Source organism: Amblyraja radiata, chromosome 10 (assembly GCF_010909765.2).
Source record: "Amblyraja radiata isolate CabotCenter1 chromosome 10, sAmbRad1.1.pri, whole genome shotgun sequence".
Taxonomy (NCBI): Eukaryota; Metazoa; Chordata; class Chondrichthyes; order Rajiformes; family Rajidae; genus Amblyraja; species Amblyraja radiata.
The window spans coordinates 65,678,080-65,701,593 of NC_045965.1; the positions used below are offsets into that span (position 1 = coordinate 65,678,080).

General features: G+C 47.2%; 1 protein-coding gene across 2 annotated transcripts; it reads left to right on the forward strand.

Annotated features, from left to right (window-relative positions):
- Window positions 1-1,111: 1,111 nt before the first annotated feature.
- On the forward strand, window positions 1,112-23,311 carry dnase2b (deoxyribonuclease 2 beta). Of its 2 annotated transcripts, XM_033029080.1 has the most exons (6): window positions 1,114-1,498; window positions 3,229-3,406; window positions 4,546-4,624; window positions 14,726-14,887; window positions 16,680-16,877; window positions 22,215-23,311. In XM_033029080.1, the coding sequence occupies exons 1-6, from the start codon at window positions 1,392-1,394 to the stop codon at window positions 22,550-22,552; spliced, it is 1,062 nt and encodes a 353-aa protein (XP_032884971.1). In that variant the 5' UTR covers window positions 1,114-1,391; the 3' UTR covers window positions 22,553-23,311. The 2 variants fall into 2 exon arrangements, with proteins under 2 accessions (XP_032884972.1, XP_032884971.1); XM_033029081.1 differs by lacking the exon at window positions 14,726-14,887 and having other exon boundaries at window positions 1,112-1,498.
- Window positions 23,312-23,514: the final 203 nt, after the last annotated feature.

Consider the following 23,514-nt stretch of genomic DNA (forward strand, 5'->3'; position numbering starts at 1 on the left):
TGGGAGTTTTACTGTACCTTTAAGACCAAAGAGCACCATGTTGTCTAACTTTGGATACACCGCTGTTGTTGTCTGGGCAAGGAATACCGTACAGTGCTGGAGTAACTCAGCGGGTCAGGCAGCATCTCTGGAGAACATGGATAGGTGACGTTTCACAGAGTGCTGGAGTAACTCAGCAGGTCAGGCAGCATTTTTGGAGAACATGGATAGGTGACGTTTCGGGTCGGGACCTTACGAATCTGTCAGAAGATTATGACTCTATCTGATCTATCAATATGAATCCATCTGTTGAATCTATCCATGTTCTCCAGAGATGCTGCCTGACCCGCTGAGTTACACCAGCACTTTGTGTCCTTTTGAACTGAACTGAAGAGAAAGACTAAACTGAAATTTTGTGTAAACAAGCATCTGTCGTTCCTTGCCTCTACATCTGGTCACCTCGTTACCTTTGTGTATAACATCAGGAAGAGCTCTGGAAACTTTCAAGAGAGAGCTAGATAGGGCTCTTGAAGATAGCAGAGTCAGGGGATATGGGGAGAAGGCAGGAACGGGGTACTGATTGTGGATGATCAGCCATGATCACATTGAATGGCGGTGCTGGCTTGCTTGGCCTACTCCTACACCTATTGTCTATTGACTAGTGTAGATGGGGCATGTTAGCCGTGGGCAAGTTGGGCCGAAGGGCCTGTTTCCATGCCGTACGACTCTATAATTCTATGTATGTATTTTTCACACTTTTGTACCACTTGCCCGTTGGGCAAGGGGAGAAGAGGGAGTGACTGGGGTGAGACTGGTCCTTGTCTGGGCATGGGTCACCTACACTGAAGAATGAGTGGCTGAAAGCACCATCTGGGTATCACCTTGTGTGAGAAAGAACTGCAGATGCTGGATAAAATCGAAGGTAGACACAAAATGCTGGAGTAACTCAGCGGGTGAGTCAGCACCTATGGAGAGAAAGGATGGGTGATGTTTTGTGTCGAGACCCTGAATCACACCCATTCCTTCTCTCCATAGATGCTGCCTGTCCCGCAGAGTTACTCCAGCATTATGTGTCTACCCTAGGTATCTCCTTGCTGTACTCAAGAACAAACAGCGGAAGTGGCCAGAAGCTCCCCCAGAGTCACCATCACAGGCTCAGGTCAGCCGCATCTTAACTATCTGAGTCTTTAGCTGAACTGTTTTATCTGGGCAAGATGATCAAGTGTCAAAGGCAGCGGGGGACAATGTGCGGAGGGACTGGTAGCTTCTCACGTGCGATTTACCACAGTGTCACTTCTGCTTTCTGGAAGTTGATTCAGCAAGACGAACCTGGCTCGTGACACAACCTCCCCCACTGAAGCTGACAGGAGACTGCCAGCAACTCAGCTCTTCACAGCTCAGCAGCTCTTGAAATGAAGACAGGACCACCGTGCAGTCTGCTCCTTCTGATCGTCGCTCTCCTCCACCCCGGCTTGGCCGCCATCTCCTGCAGAAATGAGCTGGGCCAACAGGTGGATTGGTGAGTACGAGAAGTATGGCATTGAAACTTTCCGAATTGTGAAAGGCCTGGAGAGAGTGGATGTGGAGAGGATGTTTCCACCAGTGGGAGAGTCCAGGACCAGAGGGCACAGCCTCGGAATTAAAGGACATACTGATTCTGTTCTATTCTGTTCTGTAGCTTTTTGCACAATCCGCAGGCATTGCCACTTTCATTTCACTGCACATCTTATATGTGTATGTGACAAATAAATTTGACTAGACTTGACGACTTGAGATGAGGAGGAATTTATTTCGTCAGAGGGTGGTGAATCTGTGCAATTCTTTGCCACAGAAGGCTGTGGAGACCAAGTCAATGGATATTTTTAAGGCAGGGATAGACAGATTCTTGATTAGTACGGGTGTCAGGGGTTATGGGGAGAAGGCAGGAGAATGGGTTCAGGAGGGAGAGATAGATCAGCCATGATTGAATGGTGGAGTAGACATGATGGGCCGAATGGCCTAATTGTACTTCTATCACTTACGACCTTATGACTACATGGAGTGGTTAACATTCGGCCCAACTAGTCTATGCTAGCACGGTGGCGCAGCGGTAGAGTTGCTGCCTCACAGCGCCAGAGACCCGAGCTCAATCCTGACTACGGGCGCTGTCTGTACGGAGTGTGTTCTCTCCAGATGCTCTGGTTTCCTCCCACATTCAAAAGACGTGCAGGTTTGTAATTTAATTGGCTTCTGTAAATTGCCACTAGTGTGTAGGATGGTGCTAGTGTATGTGGTGATCGTTGGTCGGCGTGGACTCGGTGGGCCGAAGGGCCTGTTTCCATGCTGTATGTCTCCATGACTAAAAATGCAGCATCCTCATTGGGCGGCATAGTGGCGCAGCGGTAGAGTTGCTGCCTCACCGCGCCAGAGACCCGGGTGTGATTCTGTCCACTGGTGCTGTCTGTACAGACTTTATACCTTCTCTCTGTGACTGCGTGGGTTTTATCCGGGTGCTCCGGTTTCCTCCCACACTCCAAAAAACGTGCAGATTTGTAGGTTAATTGGCTTTGTAAATAGTCCCTAGTGTGTGCAGGATAGTGTTAGTGTACGGGAACTGGATTTTAGTCGAAAACTAAATCTAAAACAGGCCTTCAAACACAGTACTCATAAATAACATAATAATAAACTAACCATTCAACAATTTATAAAAACTAAAATATTACTGCAAAAAAGCCCAAAGTCCTTAGTGCCACCATGTTAGTTCAGATGGGGAGGGGGTATTCTGGGATACATTGAGAGCCTGCCCTCTGCCTCCCATACGCTCTCCTCCCCTCTCCGCTGTCAGCAAGTGAGGGGCCGCTCTGTGGGAGTGTCCGTGAGCCCACACTGGCTTTACCAGAAGCCCCATGAATGGTGTTGGAGCAAGGCTCCCCCCCCCCCCCCCCCCCACCTCCTCACAAGGAACAGAAGACTTTGGCCCAGTGAGTCCACGCCATACATTAGTTCTATTCTACACACTAGGAACAATTTACAATTTTACAGAAGCCAATTAGCTTACAAACCTGTACGTCTTTGGAGTGTGGGAGGAAACCAAAGATCCCGGAGAAAACCCACGCGGGTCACGGGGAGAACGTACAAACTCCACACAGACAGCACCCGTAGTCAGGATGGAACCAGGGTCTCTGGCAATGTGTGGCTGCAACTCTACCGCTGCGCCACCGTACCGCTCCTGTTTTATGTTCATCTTCTCCCCTGTGCTTGTCCTCATAGGTTTGCCGTGTACAAGTTGCCCAGGCACGTGGAACATCGCGCTGGCGGTCTGGGGCTGACGTACATCTACCTGGACCCATCGATGAAGGACTGGCAGAAAGGCAAATACCTGGTCAACGCGACGGAGAGCGCGGTGGGAAGAACCTTACAGCAGCTTTATTCAACCTACACGTCAAAGGCAAGTGTCTAATGGACTCTGTGGTCAACCTGCATCTACATAATGCCAACATGACCCTTGCAGTGTTCCATGGTACTGGTTACATGGTACATGGTAGTGGTTAGTTTAGTTTGCTTAGTTTAGTTTAGTTTATAAATTCATGTTCATAAGTTCTAGGAGCAGATTTAGGCCATTCTGCCCATCAAGTCTACTCCACCATTCAATCATGGCTGATTGAAACATATAAGATTATTAAGGGTTTGGACACGCTGGAGGCAGGAAACATGTTCCCGATGTTGGGGGAGTACAGAACCAGGGGTCACAGATTAAGAATAAGGGGTAAGCCAATTAGAACGGAGACGAGGAAACATTTTTTCACACAGAGAGTTGTGAGTCTGTGGAATTCTCTGCCTCAGAGGGCGGTGGAGGCCAGGTCGCTGGATACTTTCAAGGGAGAGCTAGATAGGGCTCTTGAAGATAGCGGAGTCAGGGGATATGGGGAGAAGGCAGGAACATGGTACTGATTGTGGATGATCAGCCATGATCATATTGAATGGCTTGAAGGGCCGAATGGCCTACTCCTGGACCAATGTCTATTGTCTATTGTCTATTGTCTATCTATCTTTCCCTCTCAACCCCATTTTCTGCCTTCTCGCCATAACCCCTGACACCCGTACTAATCTTTAGTTTGGTTTGGTTTAGTTTAGAGATACAGCATGGAAACAGGCCCTTCGGCCCACCGAGTCCATGCCAACCAGCGATCACTTCATACACTAGTACTATCCTACACACTGGGGATAATTTTCAGAAACCAATTAACCTGCAAACCTGTATGTCTTTGGAGTGTGGGTGGAAATGGGAGCACCCGGAGAAAACCCCTAGGGTCACGGGGAGAACGTGCAAACTCCGTACAGACAGCACCCGTGGTCAGGATCGAACCCGGATCTCTGGTGCTGTGAGGCAGCATGGTCTAACGCTGTGTCACCGTTCTTGATTAGTAATGGTGTCATGGATTATGGGGAGAAAGCAGGAGAATGGGGTTAGGAGGGAGAGATAGATCAGCCATGATCGAATGGCAGAGTAGACTTGATGGGCCGAATGGCCTAAATTCTGCTCCTATCACCTATTACCTTATGACCTTATTGTTCCTTTGTAAACAGGTGAACGACAGTGCGTATTTTATCTACAATGATGCTGCACCCTGGATGCCTTATGACCCAGACCATGGACATACTAAAGGTGGGTCTTCCACACTGTTGCAGCAAGGGTCAGCTGCAGTAACCTGGTTGGTCCGGTCGCAACATAATTAGTACGGGTGTCAGGGGTTATGGGGAGAAGTCAGGTGAATGGGGTTTAGAAGGGAGAGATAGATCAGCCATGACTGAATGGCGGAGTAGACTTGATGGGCCGAATGGCCTAATTCTACTCCTATCACTTATGGCCTAATGACCATCAGAAGGTCAGGCATTAGGCCGACCATCCATCACCCGTTCCCACTAGTTCTATGTAATCCCGCTTTCTCATCCGCTCCCTACACACTAGAGGGGAATTTACAGAGGGCCGATTAACCGACAAACGTCTTTAGGATGCGGGACGAAACCGGAGCACCCAGAGGAAACCCACGCAGTCACAGTGAGAACGTGCAGACTCCACATAGTCAGCGCATTATGGACTTTAGTGAGGTTGGTGAGGCCACACTTGGAGTTTTGTGTTCAGTTTTGCTCACCCTGCTATAGAAATTATGCTATTAAGCAGGAAAAAGCGCAGAGATATTTCCAGGACTCGTGGACCTGACCGACCTGGAGAAGTTTGGCAGGCTAGGACTTTATTCCATGGAGCGCAGGAGGATGAGGGGTGATCTTATAGAGGTGTATAAAATCATGAGAGGAATAGAAACATAGAAACATAGAAAATAGCTGCAGGAGTAGGCCATTCGGCCCTTCGAGCCTGCACCGCCATTTAATATGATCATGGCTGATCATTCAACTCAGTATCCTGTACCTGCCTTCTCTCCATACCCCCGATCCCTTTAGCCACAAGGGCCACATCTAACTCCCTCTTAAATATAGCCAATGAACTGGCCTCAACTACTTTCTGTGGCAGAGAATACCACAGATTCACCACTCTCTGTGTGAATTTTTTTTTTCTCATCTCGGTCCTAAAAGACTTCCCCCTTATCCTTAAACTGTGACCCCTTGTTCTGGACTTCCCCAACATCGGGAACAATCTTCCTGCATCTAGCCTGTCCAACCCCTTAAGAATTTTGTAAGTTTCTATAAGATCCTCCCTCAATCTTCTAAATTCTAGCGAGTACAAGCCGAGTCTATCCAGTCTTTCTTCATATGAAAGTCCTGCTATCCCAGGAATAGATAGGATGTATGCACAGTCTTTTACCCAGGGTGGGGGAATCAAGAACCAGAGGACATGGGTTTAAGGTGAGGGGGGAAAGATATAATAGGAATCTGAGGTGCATCTTTTTCACAAAGTGGATGGTGTGTAGTTGGAACGGGCTGCCAGAGGCGGTAGTTGAGGTGTGTACAATAACAACATTTAAAATATGTTTGGACAGGTACGTGGATAGGAAAGATGTAGTGAGGATTGGGCCAAACGTGGGCAGGTCGGACTTGTAAGCAGAATTGTATACAGTGGACTGGAAAAATGGGCTGGACTAGTGTAGATGGGGCATGTTGTTCGACTTGGGCAAGTTGGGCTGAAGGGCCTGTTTCCGTGCTGTATGCATCTATGGAAGGATTAAGGCGGAGGAGATTGGCGCAGGATTTCCGCTCCCTTTGCCGGGCAGAATACTTTGGAGTCATGTTTGAATAACCTAATTAATATACAACAGATGAATATTGTTGACCATTGTGAAATGGAATGGTCCGCAAGGGTCACGTACATTGTTTGGTCAATAAGCCAAATCCTTCATGGCTTGGAACAACACTGAGTTTACTCAACACACACAGAGTTTCTGATCAAATATCATCTTGTGTTTTCTGTCCCAAACTTTTAAACTTTGCTCTTATCCCGTTCTCTCCAAGTTTAGTTTAGTTTAGAGATACAGCACGGTAACAGGCCCTTCGGCCCACTGGGTCCGCGCCGACCAGCGATCCCCGCACATTAACGCTATCCTACGCCCACAAGGGACAATTTTTACATTTACCAAGCCGATTAACCTACAAACCTTTGGATTGTGGGAGGAAACTGAAGGTCTAGGAGAAAACCCACGCAGAAAACGTACAAACTCCGTACAGACAGCACCCGTAGTCGGGATCGAACCCGGGTCTCCGGCGCTACATTTGCTGTAAGGCAGCAACTCTACCGCTGCGCCACCGTGACCGCCTTTGATCGTTGTGTGAACTCGGCTTCCCTCAAACATTATTCAGGGCGGCACAGTGGCGCAGCAGGTGGAGCACATTCTGCCTTTCACCCAGAGGGTTGTGAATCTGTGGAATTCTCTGCCTCAGGGGGCAGTGGAGTCCAATTCCCTGGATGCTTTGAAGAGAGAGCTAGATAGACCTCTGGAAGATAGTGGAGTCAGGGGATATGGGGAGAAGGCAGGAACGGGGGGCACTGATTCTAGAAGATCAGCCATGATCACAGTGAATGGCGGTGCTGGCTTGAAGGGCCGAATGGCCTACTCCTGCATCTATTGTCTATTGACTATTGCCTATTGGCCGCATGGATTTATTCCAAGAAAAAAGACGTGCGGTTTTTGTAGGTTAATCGGCCTCTCTAAGTTGTAAATTGTCTCTAGTGTGTAGGGAGTGGATGTGAAAGTGGGATAACTACTTAAAAGACACATGGACAGGTACGTGGATAGGACAGGCTTGGAGATATATGAACCAAACACAGGCAGGTGGGACTAGTGTAGATGGGGCATCTTGGTCGGTGTGGGCAAGTTGGGTTGGTCTGAAGAAGGGTCTGGACCTGAAACGTCACCCATTCCTTCTCTCCAGAGATGCTGCCTGTCCCGCTGAGTTACTCCCAGCATTTAGTGCCTATCTTGGGCTGGTACAACTCTGACTCTGTGACTCTATAACTAGTGTGAACAGGTGATCAATGGTCGGCGTGGACTCGGTGGACCGCAGGGCGCCTGATTTCCTGCTGGATCTCTAAACTAAACGTCAGGTACACAAGGTTTGTGAGCCAAGGTCATGGCTGCCTGCGGGGATTGTGCGGGTTATCTGAACCAGAACGCTACTGTATCGCTCTTGTTGCTCTATCACTCGATAATGTAACTACCCGTCATCTGCAACGCAAACCTGCGTCCAATGACCCTCTTACAAAATCAACCCTTTCCCCTTTAACCCAAAGCCGTAATTTTCCATTCATTATTCTTGTTGCTACGTCACTGGAGTTACTGAATTGCTGCCAACAGTCTGAGGGTCATAAGGTCATAAGTGGTAGGAGCAGAATTAGGCCATTCGGCCCATCAAGTCCACTCCACCATTCAATCATGGCTGATCTATCTCTCCCTCTCAACCCCATTCTCCTGCCTTCTCCCCATAACTCCTGACACACGTACTAATCAAGAATCTATCTATCTCTGCCTTTAAAATATCCACTTACTTGGCCTCCACAGCCTTCTGTGGCAAAGAATTCCACAGATTCACCGCCCTCTGATTAAAGAAATTCCACCTCATCTCCTTCCTAAAGGAACGTCCTTTAATTCTGAGGCTGTGACCTCTGGTCCTAGATTCTCCCACTAATGGAAATATCCTTTTCACATCCACTCTATCCAGGCCTTTCACTATTCGAGAGGTGGTTTTGTATAATGTAAGAAAATAAATGATTGAATTTAGGGACTTTTGTTAAGGTCCCGCACGGTAAACTGATCTGGAAGGTGGGATCAAGACCAGAGGTAAGAGTGTTTAATAGTAAGATTAAACGAGAACTTACCAGTTTGAAGTTTGATCTTTATTTTATGAGGAGTTACGATGAGGGATTACGTGAAGACCCCACCAGCACGCATGCGCGACATACTTCAAAACAGCGGTGTGGAATCACACAAACAACACAATAATTGAAATAAACATAGTAAAGATAAGGAGAACTAAGTTACTGCAAACTGGTAAGTTCTCGTTTAATCTTACTATTTTACTTCGGAGTCACGTGAGTGACTATGTGAAGATTTCAAAGCTCTGTGATTTCAAACCGTGTAACAGTTCATACTTCACTCGCTGCCGAAGTCATCCAAGGGAGTAAGTATGTTATTGTAATCAAACATGAATCTGTTTATAAAACAATAATGGTATTTATTTGAAAACAATAACAAAGAAAATAATGCTCCCCCGGGCTTAAATTATATATTTGCAGAGTCTAAAATTATTTCTGCAAATAAAACAGGTTCTGCTAATGGCTTGTTGTAGAATGTTTGAAAAGTTATTTCCATGGACCACCCCGCTGTTGCCAGGATGTGGTCCAATGGCACCTCCATTCTTTTAGCCGCCGACGTGGATGCTGCCCTGGTGGAGTGAGATGTGTAAATATCAGTATCCACTCCAGCAGCTCCCAGTACCGGTTTGAGCCATCTAGAGATGGTTTGACTCGACACCCGACCATGTGGTTTTTTGTGGTTGACCCATAGTGCTTTTTCTCTCCCTCGGGAATCTTTGGTTGTGTTGATGTATAATAGAAGGTGAGTCATGACACATAAACGGGGGTCAGGTGGGTACGCCCGGAATTCCATAATAAGACCTGAAGTTCCTGGTCTGCTCTGTTTTACCAGCTCCTGAATGGTGAATGTTATTTGGTCTGGTGTTACGACCATATTGTCCAGTTTGAGTAAGTAAAGAGACTGGACCCTTTGTGCTAAGACTAGAGCCATCAGCATGGCCGTTTTCAGGGTTAGCTGTTCCAGAGTGAGGGATCTGGCTGGTGACCATCCCCTTAGGTATGTCAGGACAACACTGACATCCCAGATCTTGGTGTACCTAGGTCTAGAGGGGTTTTAATTGAAGATCCCTCTCATTAATTTGGCCACCAGCGGATGAGACCCTATGGCCTGTTGTCCTGGTGCCTGTCTTAGGTAGGCCGACAGTGCACTTCTAGCACAATTGATAGCACTATAGCTCAGACCTTCATCATGGTGAAGGCTGGCCAGGAACTCCAGTACATTTGTTATGGTGGTTGATGTGTAGGTTGCCCTGTTCTCGAGCAGTATGTTTCCCATTTTCTTATACTCGAGAGGTATTGTTTCTTGGTGGAAAGTCGGTGAGATGCTGTCATCGTGTCCATGGTCCTGTTTGACAATCCCAGGTCTTTTTAGAATCTGCAACCCAGTAGGTTTATTCTGTCATGGCATGGGTGACTTTCACCTGATACAGGGTGAATCAGTAGATCTGGTCCACTGAGAATGGTCATTGGTGTTTCAACGACCCTGTCAAGGACCACTGGGAACCATGGCTGTGGAGGCCAGTCGGGTACTACCAAAATGCCTGAAGCATGGTCCATCTGTATTTTGCGTAGAACCCGACTGATGAGGCAGAAGGGGGGAAAAGCATAGAAAAATTGTTCCCCCAGTTCAGCGCGAATGCATCCATCGCCGCTGCCTCAGGGTCTGGTTCCCAAGCGACATACATCGGTACTTGGTCGGGATGCAAAGAGATCGATATCTGGTGTTCCATATTGCTTTGTAATTTCAGCAAATACTTTGGGGTTTAACATCCATTCGATGTTATCATTGAACTTGCATGACCTGGTGTCTGCCACTGTATTTAGCTTACCTGGTAGGTAAGTTGCTGATAGCAAATATGTTTGTCGACACACCATTGCCAGATTGTGTTGACCAAATTATCACATGATATCGATTTTATCCCGCCCATATGGTTAATATAGGCCACCACTGTGGTATTGTCAATCTGCAAACGAACATGCAAATGTTGCATATTTGTACAATATGCTTTTAAACCATAGAACACACCCAACATTTCCAAATAGTTTATGCCCAGTGTCTGTAGTAGTGATGATTCTAGATTAGTCCATCTACCACCTGTACTGGATATGGTATTAGTTGCTCCCCAGCCTTGAGCACTGGCATCTGTTTGTATTGTTAACGTTGGGTTATTGATAATGATGGGACTGGAACTATGCCAAATGTTCTCTATCCACCATTGTAACTCTGATATTGCTTCAATGGGCAATTTCATGGTTCGGTCAAAGTGACCTGCATGTTGTTTTAACGCTTGCACCTTTTGCTCTTTGTAAGTTTTGATAATGCAAAGGTCCAAACTGGGTAGCTGGAAATGCTGCTACCAATTTCCCAATTACTCTTGCCACTTGTCGGATGGTTGGTCGATTGTTAACCATTAATTTGTTACACGTTTGTGCCAATTCTGCTGATTTTTCTTTTGGCAACGTTACAGACATGTGGACTGAGTTAATTGTGAATCCCAGATAGTCCATAGTTGTGGATGGCGTCAACTTAGATTTATCTGGATGTATGACAAAACCCAAAGTTTCAAATAAATGTCTAGTAGCTAATACTGCTGAATTAGCTAATTCCATGGTTTTGCCTATTATCAAAATATCATCAAGATATGCCATGACAATATGTTTTTGTTTTCTTAATATTGCTTAATATGGTTTTAATATCTTGGTAAACAGTCTTGGGGCTGACGTTAGACCATTAGGCAACGATTTGTACTGCCATAGTTGCCCTATCCAGGTAAATTTTAGGTATCTACGATGATCCTTATGAATAGGTACTGAATATTATGCATCTTTTAAATCGATGCTTGCCATAAAGTATCCTTTGGAAATCAATTGTTTGGCAGTCACAAATGTTTCCATTTTAAAGTGTATATACTTAACGAAAGTATTCAATGTAGTTAAGTCAATGATGATGCGACATCCACCATCTTTTTTGGTTTTAGTAAATATATTTGATACAAATTCCAAAGGTTCATGTTCAGATTTCTCTATGATACCCTTTGTATGTAACCTCACCAGTTCTGCTTGTCCCTCCCGTTTTTCTTTTAGTGAGAGGGTAAAACCCCTTTGGGGTGCATGCTGAACTGGTGGCATGTTTTCTTGAATGAATTCAATTTTATATCCTCGAATACTATTAAGTATATAACTATCAAGTGTGATAGTCCTCCATGCTTCCATAAACAGGTGTAGTCTCCCCCCTGTTAGCACAATGCCCCCACCTTTTATGTACTGGTAGGAACCAGACCCACCTACCTCCATTGTTATTGGTGGTGTATTCATTTCTTCGGTTTCTGGTTCCTTGTCTGTCGGGGTGGTGCTGTTGGGGGGTGGCGCATTTTCCATGGGCCCTGTCCTAAAAAAGACTTCCGGGGATGGTATGCGGGCCCCGAGCTTTCACCAGTCCCATGAAGTTGACGCCTACTGGTGGATGCGGTGGGGTACTGCCGTCTGGGTTGCGTGGTTCTGCTCGTTCCGGATCCTGCCCTCATGAGGCCAAATGCTTTGGATTCTTCGTCCAAGTCTTTGACTTGCTTGGGCAAGTCCTTGCCAAATAGCAGGATCTGTGGTTCTGAGGTCCTGCAAATTTTGGATTGAGGGCAGGTCTTATTGCTTCCTTACGGAGGTTGTTAATCTCATACTGTGTGTTGCACAGTAGAGCCAGGGTATCTTGCTGGTTAGTTGTCATGTCTACCCCGTCCACGGAACGAGCATACGAGATGATAGCCTACGTCAGGAGCTTCAATATTTTCTGCAGTTTCAATTCTTGGGTTCTGATACCCTGCCCAATGTACCCCCAGATTTGACTATTGACGGCAGGCACATTGAGCGAAATGCAGTTTTCAGGAGGCGTGTAGAGGTCCAACACCTCATTGACTACCTGTTCTTGCAGTGGTTTAAAGGACAGGTAGTCAATGCTGGCCACCAGTTTAGGCTGTAACGGCCGCCCCGCTCGCGGTGTTGCCACGTTGCCGTTCACCACTCCCAGCAGCTCTTCCTGTTCCTGTACCCCAAGCATACTCCCGGTATCTTCAGCCAGTGACCCCTGTTCTTGACCAGCCCAGTCCTGGTCGCCAACGCTCCCCTCTGCTGAGGGAGATGCGATGGCCAGTGCTTGACAGTGCACTGGAGCGGGAGTGCTTGTGCTCCCTTAGCGAGATTGCCCCATCTCCCGGAGCAAGTCTCGCTGGAGCATTTGCTGCATTCGGCTCAAACGGCCACCTTTGCCGCTCTCGGGCGGTGAGTCTTCCGCATCGGACTCGTCTGAGTATACCGGCCGGTCTGACTTCAGTTTTGCCTTACCTCCAGCCCGCTGCTGTTGTTCAGGCTGTGCTAGCGGCGCTGGGCTTGGCTCGGAAATGCTGTCGGTGACTGTGGACCGCAGCGTGTGCGGTCCAGGTGCCGCCGGTCGCCCCCCACTGATGGAAGCCAATTAACTTACAAACCTGTACGTCTTTGGAGTGTGGAAGGAAACTGAAGATCTCGGTGAAATCCCACACAGGTCAAGGGGAGAACGTACAAACTCCGTACAGACAGCACCCGTAGTCGGGGTCGAACCGGGTCTCTGGAGCGGCAAGCACTGTAAGGCAGCAACTCTACCGCTGTAAGGCAGCAACTCTACCGCTGCCCCACCGTGCCGTTCTTAGATCTCAGAAGATCATAAATTTCTTAAAGATTAAAGTGTCCTTTTCACACAGAGGGTGGTGGGTATGTGGAACGAGGAGGTATTGAGGCAGGTTCTATAACAACATTTACAGGGCGGCACGGTGGCGCAGCGGTAGAGTTGCTGCCTCACAGCGCCAGGTTCCATCCTAAGAGGGTTGATTGTATGGAGATTGCACGCTCTCCCCGTGACCGCTAGGGTTTCTCCCACACACCCGGTGTGGGCAAGTTGGGCCAAAGGCCTGTTTCCACACTGTATCACTCTATGATTCCATGACCAAAGACGTACAGGTTTGCAGGTTACATTTGGCTTTGGTAAAATTGTAAACATTGCCCCCCTAGTGTGTGGGATACTGCTAGTGTACGGGGTGGCCGCTAACCTAAAACTAAATTAAGATGGATGGGATTAAGCGAGCGATGGTGCAGACGAGATTCACAAATTTGTTGCAGGAACTGGAGGGCATATGGGCTATACGAGAGTGGAGTCTTTGGAGCATCGGAGGCTGAGGTGTGGGCTTATAGTGTTCTGTAGAAGCATGAGGGACATGGATAAGGTGGATGTTCACAGTCTTTTGCTGAGTTTAGTTTTAGTTTAGTTGAGAGATACTACGCGGATACAGGCCCTTCGGCCCACCGAGTCCGCACTGACCAGCGATCCCCGCACACTAACACTATCCTACACACACGAGGGACAATTTACATTTATACCAAAACCAATTAACCTACAAACCTGCACGTCTTTGGAGTGTGGGAGGGAAGTGAAGATCTCGGAGAAAACCCACGCAGTTCACGGGTAGAACGTCCAAACGTGGGAAAAAGAAAGGAAGAGGCGGAGAGAGTAGGCTGGGAAGGAAGGAGAAAACAAGGACTACCTGAAATTGGAGAAGTCAATGTTCATACTGCTGGGGTGTAAACTGCCCAAGCGAAATATGAGGTGCTGCTCCTCCAATTTGCGGTGGGACTCACTCTGACCATGGAGGAGGCCCAGGACAGAAAGGTCAGATTCGGAAGGGGAGGGGGTGTTGGGCGAAGCGATAAAAAAAGGTCATTAGGCCGAGGTGGAAGCCTGTGATGTGATCCTATTAGCAACTCCCTCTAGTGGTTGAGTGGCTCAAAATATAAAATCTGCTTCTCACACAGAGCTAAACGCTGAGTTCTATCTGGCTTCCCACATTGAATATTGCTATTATTTATGGAAAGACATAAAGTGCTGGAGCACCTCAGTAGGTCAGGCAGCATCTCTGGAGAATGTGGATGGGCGACATTTCGGGTTGGGATCCTTCTTCAGACAATACTGAGTATAGAAGTTTAGTTTAGTTTAGTTTAGAGGTACAGCATGGAAACAGGCCATTCCGTTCACCGCGTCTGCACCGATCAGCGATCCCCACACATTAACACGATCCTACATACCAAGCCAATTAACCTACCAACTTGCACGTCTTTGGAGTGTGGGAGGAAACCAGAGCACTCGGAGAAAAGCCAGGCAGGTTATGGGGAGAACGTGCAAACTCGGTACAGACAGCACCCGTAGTCAGGATCAAAGTCGGGTCTCTGGCATTGTGAGGCAGCAACTCTACCGCTGCGCCACCGTGCCACCCTAGTGTACGGGGAACGCCGGTCGGCACGGAATCGGTGGGCCGAAGGGCCTGTTTCTGCTTGGTATCTTTAAACTAAACTAAACTAGACTCCGGTCTCGAGCTCGGACTGCACCTTTCATCCTAGCCTCATTGTTGCACTGTCTAATTTCAGGGGTGCTGATGTTTGACAGAGTCCAGGGGTTGTGGCTGATGCACAGTGTTCCTAATTTCCCTCCCGGCGTGGAGCAGGGGTATTCCTGGCCTAACTCCGGACGGAGAAATGGACAAAGCTTCCTGTGTGTTACAATCCCGTACCACCAGGTGACAGAGATCGGTAAGGAACAATTGTTTAGTTGAATCTGATCAGCGATCCCCTCATATTAATTCTACACCATCCTACACACACTGGGGACCATTTACATTTATAGCAAGCCAATCAACCTCCAAACCTGCACGTCTTTGTGGGTGGAAACCGAAGATCTCGGAGAAAACCCACGCAGGTCACGGGGGGAACGTGCAAACTCCAAAAAGATAGCATCCGTAGTCAGGATCGAACCCAGGTCTCTGGCACTGAAACCACTGTAAGGCAGCAACTCTACCACTGCGCCACCATGCTGCCCACATGTAGGAAGGAACTAGAGAGCAGTCTGAACCTCTATCTACCTCGTCGGAGAACCTCGGACTATCTTTGATCGGACTTTACTGGCTTTCACTTGCACTAAACATTATTCCCTTATCATGTGTCTGTACACTGTAAATGACTCGATCAAAATCTCCCCAAGGAATAAAGTCCGAGCCTGCACAACCTCTCCCTATAGCTCAGGCCTTCAAGTCCTGGCAATATCCTCGTAAATCTCTTCTACACTCGTTCCACCTAAACAACATCTTTCCTCTAAATGCGGCCTCACCAATGTCTTGTACAACTGTAACAGGATAGACACAAACAGCTGGAGTAACTCAGCGGGACAGGCAGCATCTCTGGAGAGAAGGAATGGGTGACGTTTTGGGTTGCGACCCTTCTTTGGACAGCTGGGAAACCGTCTGAAGAAGGGATTTGACCCGAAACGTCACCCATTCCTTCTCTCCAGAGACGCTGCCTGTCCCGCTGAGTTACTCCAGCTGTTTGTGTCTATCTTTGATGTACCTTCAGTATCTTGCATCTCCATTTAACTAAGGTTATGTTTAATTCTCGTCTTGCCTTTTATCTGTGAACAACGGTCCCTCTCCATGACTAACCTAATAGACGTCACCATCTATCCTTGTGGGCACTCGTCAATAAGCACCAAGACCTGGCTTGGCTGGCGGTGAGGGGAGCCCTCCCAGTCAGATATTTCCTGCACCGTCGGAACCTCACAACCAGCGCACGCTGCCCTCGGGACGGCTGCTATGGAGAGGAGACGGTTTCCCTCCTCTTCGCAGGGTGTGGATTTGCAAAGAGAGTCTGGAGAAGTTTGCAAGGGTCCTCGTCACGACTTATTCCGAACAGCTCCGTAACTGACTGATTCATAGACTGTTCCCAGGGAAGCCTTCAGATACGGACATCGAGTGCTGCTGGGAGGTCATCAACTCATTAAAAGGCGTTCTTTGGTCGGTCCGAGCTTTGTTGACCTCCCAGCAGAGCGGGGTGTCTGTTGGGGAATGTTGTCGACTGGCCTGCTGCAGACAACAGGAGTATGTGCTGAGGGAGGCTCTGTGGGGGAGGACCACAGTCTAGGGCCCTTCCGCTGCTGGACATTGGGGGGCTATGTCCCTGTTTGGTGGAGACGCCCCTCAAACAAGGGAAGGGAGATTGCCCCAGGGGGCCACATGAGTGGCAAGGGTAAAATTGTGTAAACACTACATAGTGATGCATTGAATGTCTCTGAGAATGTCAGAAGAGTATTTTGCACAGTACCTGTTTTATATCGGAAGGAACTGGAAATGCTGGTTTAAACTGGTTAGACACAAAATGCTGGAGGAATGGTCTGAAGAAGGGTCTCGACCCGAAACTTCACCCATTCCTTCTCTCCAGAGATGCTGCCCGTCCTGATGAGTTACTCCAGCATTTTGTGTCTATCACCTGTCCTGTATATATATTTTTACTCTGAATAAAGTTTATTTAGATTTTTATAAATCTATCCCTGTAGGCGACCAGTTGTCCTACACCAACCCACAGGTCTACAATTGGACTCTTCCTCACCTCTTCCTGCCCGAGCTCTCTCACCTGCAGATTGTGGCTAAAGGTGGTAGTCTTGCTCGGACACCGTGGATACGGCGAGCCAAACTAATGTCCACGGGGGGAGTCTTGTTCCAGAGTTTTGCAAAGTACAAGCTCTTTGGAGACGGTAAGTTCAATGGCTCGATGCTGCTTTACTAACACGTGTGCCCTGCACGGTGAAATGCTTCCTGCATAACTCACACACACGCACGAGTCGCCATATATTGCCGCCATTTACACAAAGTCCAAAGTCCGGTCCGTGCGCTCGATGTACTGGAGCAGCTCCAGATCCAAGCGAGCCCCAGGCTGCTGCGGGGCCTCTTCCGTCACCCTCGACCGGCTCGGCCCGCCGACCCACGTCTCTCTCCTCGCCCGCCCGACCCTCTCTGTGAGTGGAGGCATTGGAAAGAGTGCAGAGGAAGTCGCGCTGCCTCGGCAAGGCCAGCAGCATAATGAAGGACCAATCGCACCCCGGTCACTCCCTCTTCTCCTCTCTCCCATCACGCAAAAGGTACAGAAGTGTGAAAACGCACACCTCCAGATTCAGGGACAGTTTCTTACCAGCTGTTATCAGGCAACTGAATCATCCTAACACCAAGTAAAGATATGTGCTGACCTACCATCTATCTCATTGGAGACCTTCGGACTATCTTTAACCGGACATTACCTTGCACTGAACGTTATTTCCTTTATCCCGTATCTGTACATTGTGGACGGCTCGATTGTAATCATGTATTGTCTTTCCTCGGGCTGGTTAGCACGCAACAAAAGCTTTTCACTGTACCTCGGTGACAATAATGAACTAAACTAAGAGCCTGGTACACATGGCAATAATAAACCTAAATCTAAACATTTGAACTATGAATTAACAGCACTAAAGACTTTGGGCTTTTTTGCAATAATATATATATTAATGATTGAGACGTAGGAATTAAACGTGACATCTCCAAGTTTGCAGATGACACAAAGCTGGGTGGCAGTGTGAGCTGCGAGGAGGATGCTATGAGGCTGCAGGGTGACTTGGATAGGTTGGGTGAGTGGGCAGATGCATGGCAGATGCAGTATAATATGGATAAATGTGAGGTTATCCATTTTGGTGGCAAGAACAAGAAGGCAGATTATTATCTGAATGGTGTCAAATTAGGAAAAGGGGAGGTGCAACGAGACCTGGGAGTCCTTGTACACTGAAAGTTAGCATGCAGGTACAGCAGGCAGTGAAGAAAGCAAATGGCATGTTGGCCTTAATGGTGAGAGGATATGAGTTTAGGAGCAAGGAGGTCCTACTGTAGTTATACAGGGCCCTGGTGAGACCACACCTGGAGCAGTGTGTACAGTTTTGGTCTTCTAATTTGAGGAAGGACATTCTTCCTATTGAGGGAGTGCAGCGTAGATTCACCAGATTCACCAAGTTAATTCCCAGGATGGCGGGACTGACATATGATGAAAGAATGGATCGACTGGGCTAATGTTCACTGGAATTTAGAAGAATGAGAGGAGATCTTATAGAAAACTATAAAATTCTTAAGGGATTGGACAGGCTAGTTGCAGGAAAAATTTTCCCGATGTTGGGGGAGTCCAGAACCAAGGGTCACAGTTTAAGAATAAGCAGTAGGCCATCTAGGACTGAGATGAGGAAAAATATTTTCACCCAGAGAGCTGTGAATCTGTGGAATTCTCTGCCACAGAAGGCTGTGGAGACCAATCCACTGGATGTTTTCAAGGGAGAGTTAGATATAGCTATTTGGGCTAACGGAATCAAGGGATATAGGGTGAAAGGAGGGGCAGGGTACTGATTTTGGATGATCAGCCATGATCGTGTTGAATGGTGGTACTGGCTGGAAGGGCTGAATGGCCTACTCCTACACCTATTTTCTAGGTTTCTATGTTTCTAATATTGTAGTTTTTATAATTTGTTGATTTTGCTGTTTATTATGTTACCTATGAGTACTGTGTTTACCAGCCTGTTTCAGTTTTAGATTCAGGGATACACCAACGATACAGGCCCTTCAGCCCTCCGAGTCCATACCGACCATTGATCTCCTGTGGAGAGGATGGTTATGCTAGTGGGAGAGTCCAGGACCAGAGGTCATAGCCTCAGAATTAAAGGATGCTATTTTAGGAAGGAGATTGCGAGCAATTTCTTTAGTCAGAGGGTGGTGAATCTGTGGAATTCTTTGCCACAGAAAGCTGTGGAGTCCAAGTCAATGGACATTTTTAAGGCGGAGATTGACAGATTTTTGATTAGTACGGGTGTCGTCAGAGGTTGTGGGGAGAAGGCAGGAAAATGGGGTTAGGTGGGAGAGATAGATCAGCCATAATTGAATAGCGGAGTAGACATGATGGGCCGAATGGCCTAATTCTGCTCCTATCACTTATGAACTTATGAAACTAGTGAATGATTCCACAGCACCAAACTATCCATGTTATGTCTCTAAACTAAACTAACCGAAAGGTCTCCCTTCAACCATGCTGTTCCTCATGTCCTTGTACCACTTTCACCGTTGAGTGCCCCCTTTCCGGGGTTCCGCCTGTGCCAGGTTGCCCCTCGAAAAGGAACATGCGGTGTCCATGGGCACCATCTTGGATTTGCGGAACCGCTGGGCACATCGGAGGGTGGAATGAATTCTGGACCAGGATTGTAATATAATTATTTAATATTTAGTATAGAGAATATCTGCTGATTTTTGTATTTGGTTGTGGGTGTGTTGGCATTGTTTGTTTTGTACATATTATTTGCAAAGGGCGGCGCGGTGGTGCGGTACAGTGGCGCAGCGGTAGAGTTGCTACTTTACAGCGCTTACAGCACCAGAAACCCAGGTTCGATCCTGACTACGGGTGCTGTCTGTACGGAGTTTGCACGTTCCTTTGGCAAGTAAGGTGAAAGTAAATCCAAAGGGTTTCTACAGCTATATTAATAGCAAAAGGATAACGAGGGCTAAAATTGGTCCATTAGAGAGTCAGAGTGGACAGCTATCTGCAGAGCCAAAAGAGATGGGGGAGATATTGAACAATTTCTTTTCTTCGGTATTCACCAAGGAGAAGGATATTGAATTATGTGAGGTAAGGTAAACAAGTAGAGTAGCTATGGAAACTATGAGATTCAAAGAAGACGAAGTACTGACACTTTTGAAAAATATTAAAGTGGATAAGTCTCCAGGTCCGGACAGGATATTCCCTAGGACATTGAGGGAAGTTAGTGTAGAAATAGCAGGGGCTATGTCAGAAATATTTCAAATGTCATTAGAAACGGGAATAGTGCCGGAGGATTGGCGTACTGCGCATGTTGTTCCATTGTTTAAAAAGGGTTCTAAGAGTAAACCTAGCAATTATAGACCTGTTAGTTTGACGTCAGTGGTGGGCAAATTAATGGAAAGGATACTTAGAGATAATATATATAAGCATGTGGATAAACAGGGTCTGATTAGGAACAGTCAACATGGATTTGTGCCTGGAAGGTCATGTTTGACTAATCTTCTTCAATTTTTTGAAGAGGTTACTCGGAAAATTGATGAGGGTAAAGCAGTGGATGTTGTATATATGGACTTCAGTAAGGCCTTTGACAAGGTTCCTCATGGAAGGTTGGTTAAGAAGGTTCAATTGTTGGGTATTAATGGTGGAGTAGCAAGATGGATTCAACAGTGGCTGAATGGGAGATGCCAGAGAGTAATGGTGGATGGCTCTTTGTCAGGTTGGAGGCCATTGATTAATGGGGTGCCACAGGGATCTGTGTTGGGTCCTGTTGTTTGTCATGTACATCAATGATCTGGATGATGGTGTGGTAAATTGGATTAGTAAGTTTGCAGATGATACTAAGATAGGTGGTGTTGTGGATAATGAAGTAGATTTTCAAAGTCTACTGAGAGATTTATGCCAGTTGGAAGAGTGGGCTGAAAGATGGCAGATGGAGTTTAATGCGGATAAGTGTGAGGTGCCACATCTTGGCAGGACAAATCAAAATAGGACGTTCATGGTAAATGGTAGGAAATTGAGGAATGCAGTTGAACAGAGGGAGCTAGGAATAACTGTGCACAGTTCCCTGAAGGTGGAATCTCATGTAGATAGGGTGGTAAAGAAAGCTTTTGGTGTGCTGGCCTTTATAAATCAGAGCATTGAGTATAGAAGTTGGGATGTAATGTTAAAATTGTACAAGGCATTGGTGAGGCCAATTCTGGAGTATGGTGCACAATTTTGGTCGCCTAATTATAGGAAGGATGTCAACAAAATAGAGAGAGTACAGAGGAGATTTACTAGAATGTTGCCTGGGTTTCAGCAACTAAGTTACAGAGAAAGGTTGAACAAGTTAGGTCTTTATTCTTTGGAGCGCAGAAGGTTAAGGGGGGACTTGATAGAGGTCTTTAAAATGATGAGAGGGATAGACAGAGTTGACGTGGATAAGCTTTTCCCACTGAGAGTAGGGAAGATTCAAACAAGAGGACATGACTTGAGAATTAAGGGACAGAAGTTTAGGGGTAACATGAGGGGGAACTTCTTTACTCAGAGAGTGGTGGCTGTGTGGAATGAGCTTCCAGTGAAGGTGGTGGAGGCAGGTTCGATTTTATCATTTAAAAATAAATTGGATAGTTAAATGGATGGGAAAGGAATGGAGGGTTATGGTCTGAGTGCAGGTAGATGGGACTAGGGGAGAATTCGTGTTCGGCACAGACTAGAAGGGCCGAGATGGCCTGTTTCCGTGCTGTAATTGTTATATGGTTATATGGTTCCCCGCGTGACCTGTGTGGGTTTTCTCCGAGATCTTCGGTTTCCTCCCACACTCCAAATACGTACAAATTTGTAAGTTAATTGGCTTGGTGCATGTGTAAATTGTCCCTAGTGTGTGTGGGATAGTGTTAATGTGCGGGGACCCCTGGTCGGCGCAGACTCGGTAGGCCGAAGTGTGTGAAGTACTATTGACATAGAGTCATTAAGCTTCATAATAAGTACTTAAAATAAGAATACATACAGAGACCATAGCAATAGGTACTGTAGGCTTGAAGTCTTGTGCCCCTGCCCCACATAGGACACCTGAACGGAAACCTCTGGAGACTTTGCGCCCCACCCAAGGTTTCCGTGCGGTTCCTGGAGGTTGCAGGTGGTTGCCGGAGGTTGCAGGTAGTGGAAGCAGGTAGGGAGACTGACAAAAACCTCCGGGAACCGCACGGAAACCTTGGGTGGGGCACAAAGTTTCCAGAGGTTTCCGTTCAGGTTTCCTAAGTGGGACAGGGGGCATTAGGTAAAACTAAAGGTTATGGCTGTTCGCATTCCACAAGATGACATAGTGGAAACCCGACATGGATTATGGATCGGGTCAGCTATAGCAAAACTAGACATGGATCAAATCAGTAATAGTGATTGATCTACAGGAAGTGCCTGTTTTCACACTGAGTCTCTAAACTAAACTATTATTGTTAATAATTGAATACATTTATTTTTGCAAATAAATAAACAATGCTGGCTGTTTTTTCAGACATCTATGCGGCCTGGGTTGCCCAGAGCCTGGGTACGGATTTGCTGGTGCAGTCCTGGAGGAGAGGGAAGCATGTGCTGCCGTCTAACTGCTCCCTGCCCAAACACGTTTACAATGTGGATATGCTCGAGCTGCCGGGACCTGCCCTCTTCGACACCAGGCAGGACCACTCCAAGTGGTGCGTGTCCCCGCGTCCTGCCCGTGGCTGGTTCTGCATCGCCGATCTCAACCGCACACCCTGGCAGATGTGGAGGAGTGGTGGCCTGCTCTGCACCCAGAGCCCCTCGCTCTACAGAGCTTTCCGCAAGCTGGTGTCCCACTACAAGAATTGTTCCTAAGTCACAGAGTGAAAAACCCCGAGTTATAGAATCGTAGAGTCTAAATGTTATCTCTTGTCTGGACCTGAAACGTCGCCCGTTCCTTCTCTCCAGAGATGCTGCCTGTCCCCGCTGAGTTACTCCAGCATTTTGTTTCTATCTTCGGTTTAAACCACCATCTGCAGTTCCTTCCTACACATTCCCCTATCATGCATCTGTTCTCTGTAAATGGCTCGAATGTAATCATGTGTAGTCTTGCCGCTGACTGGTTAGCACGCAACAAAAGCTTTTTGCTGTACCTCGGTACACGTGGCAATAAACTAAACTGAAACATAGAGTCAGTCACGCAGCATGGAAACAGGCCCTTCAGCAAAATCGGAACAGCTTATTCTCCTATCAAAGACTTGTCCCGCACCGATCATTCCTTCTTCTCCCCGCTCCCGTCCGGCAGAAGGTACAAAAGCTTGAAAGCGCGCACCGCCAGACTCAGGAATAGCTTCATCCCCTCTGTTATCTGGCTTCTGAACGGTCCTTCCATAAGCTAGGGTACTGTCCAATTCACCTCTACCCCATTGCGGACATTGGACTTTGTCTCTGGAACTGATGCGCTACAATGCTGAGAACTATATCCTGCACTCTGTATCTTCCTCTTTGCTCTACCTATTGTACTTGAGTTTGACTTCATTGTGTCTATGTATGGTATTGTCTGAACTGATGGGATAGCATGCAAACCAAAGCTTATCACTGTACACATGAAATAATAAACAGAAACTTGGCAAATCCCTCGTGATCCAAAGTGTAATTTATATCTAACTTGGTTGTATTTGATCTGCAGTATCCCGGCTGCCATGTGGCCAAGGATTGTGTTCCCTTTCTGATTTTCTCAGTACTCACGCGGCATGGTGGCGCAGCGGTAGAGTTACTACCAGTGGCGGACTGGGTCTAAAAATATTGGTTGCCAGGAGATAAAGGGGGCCCACGCA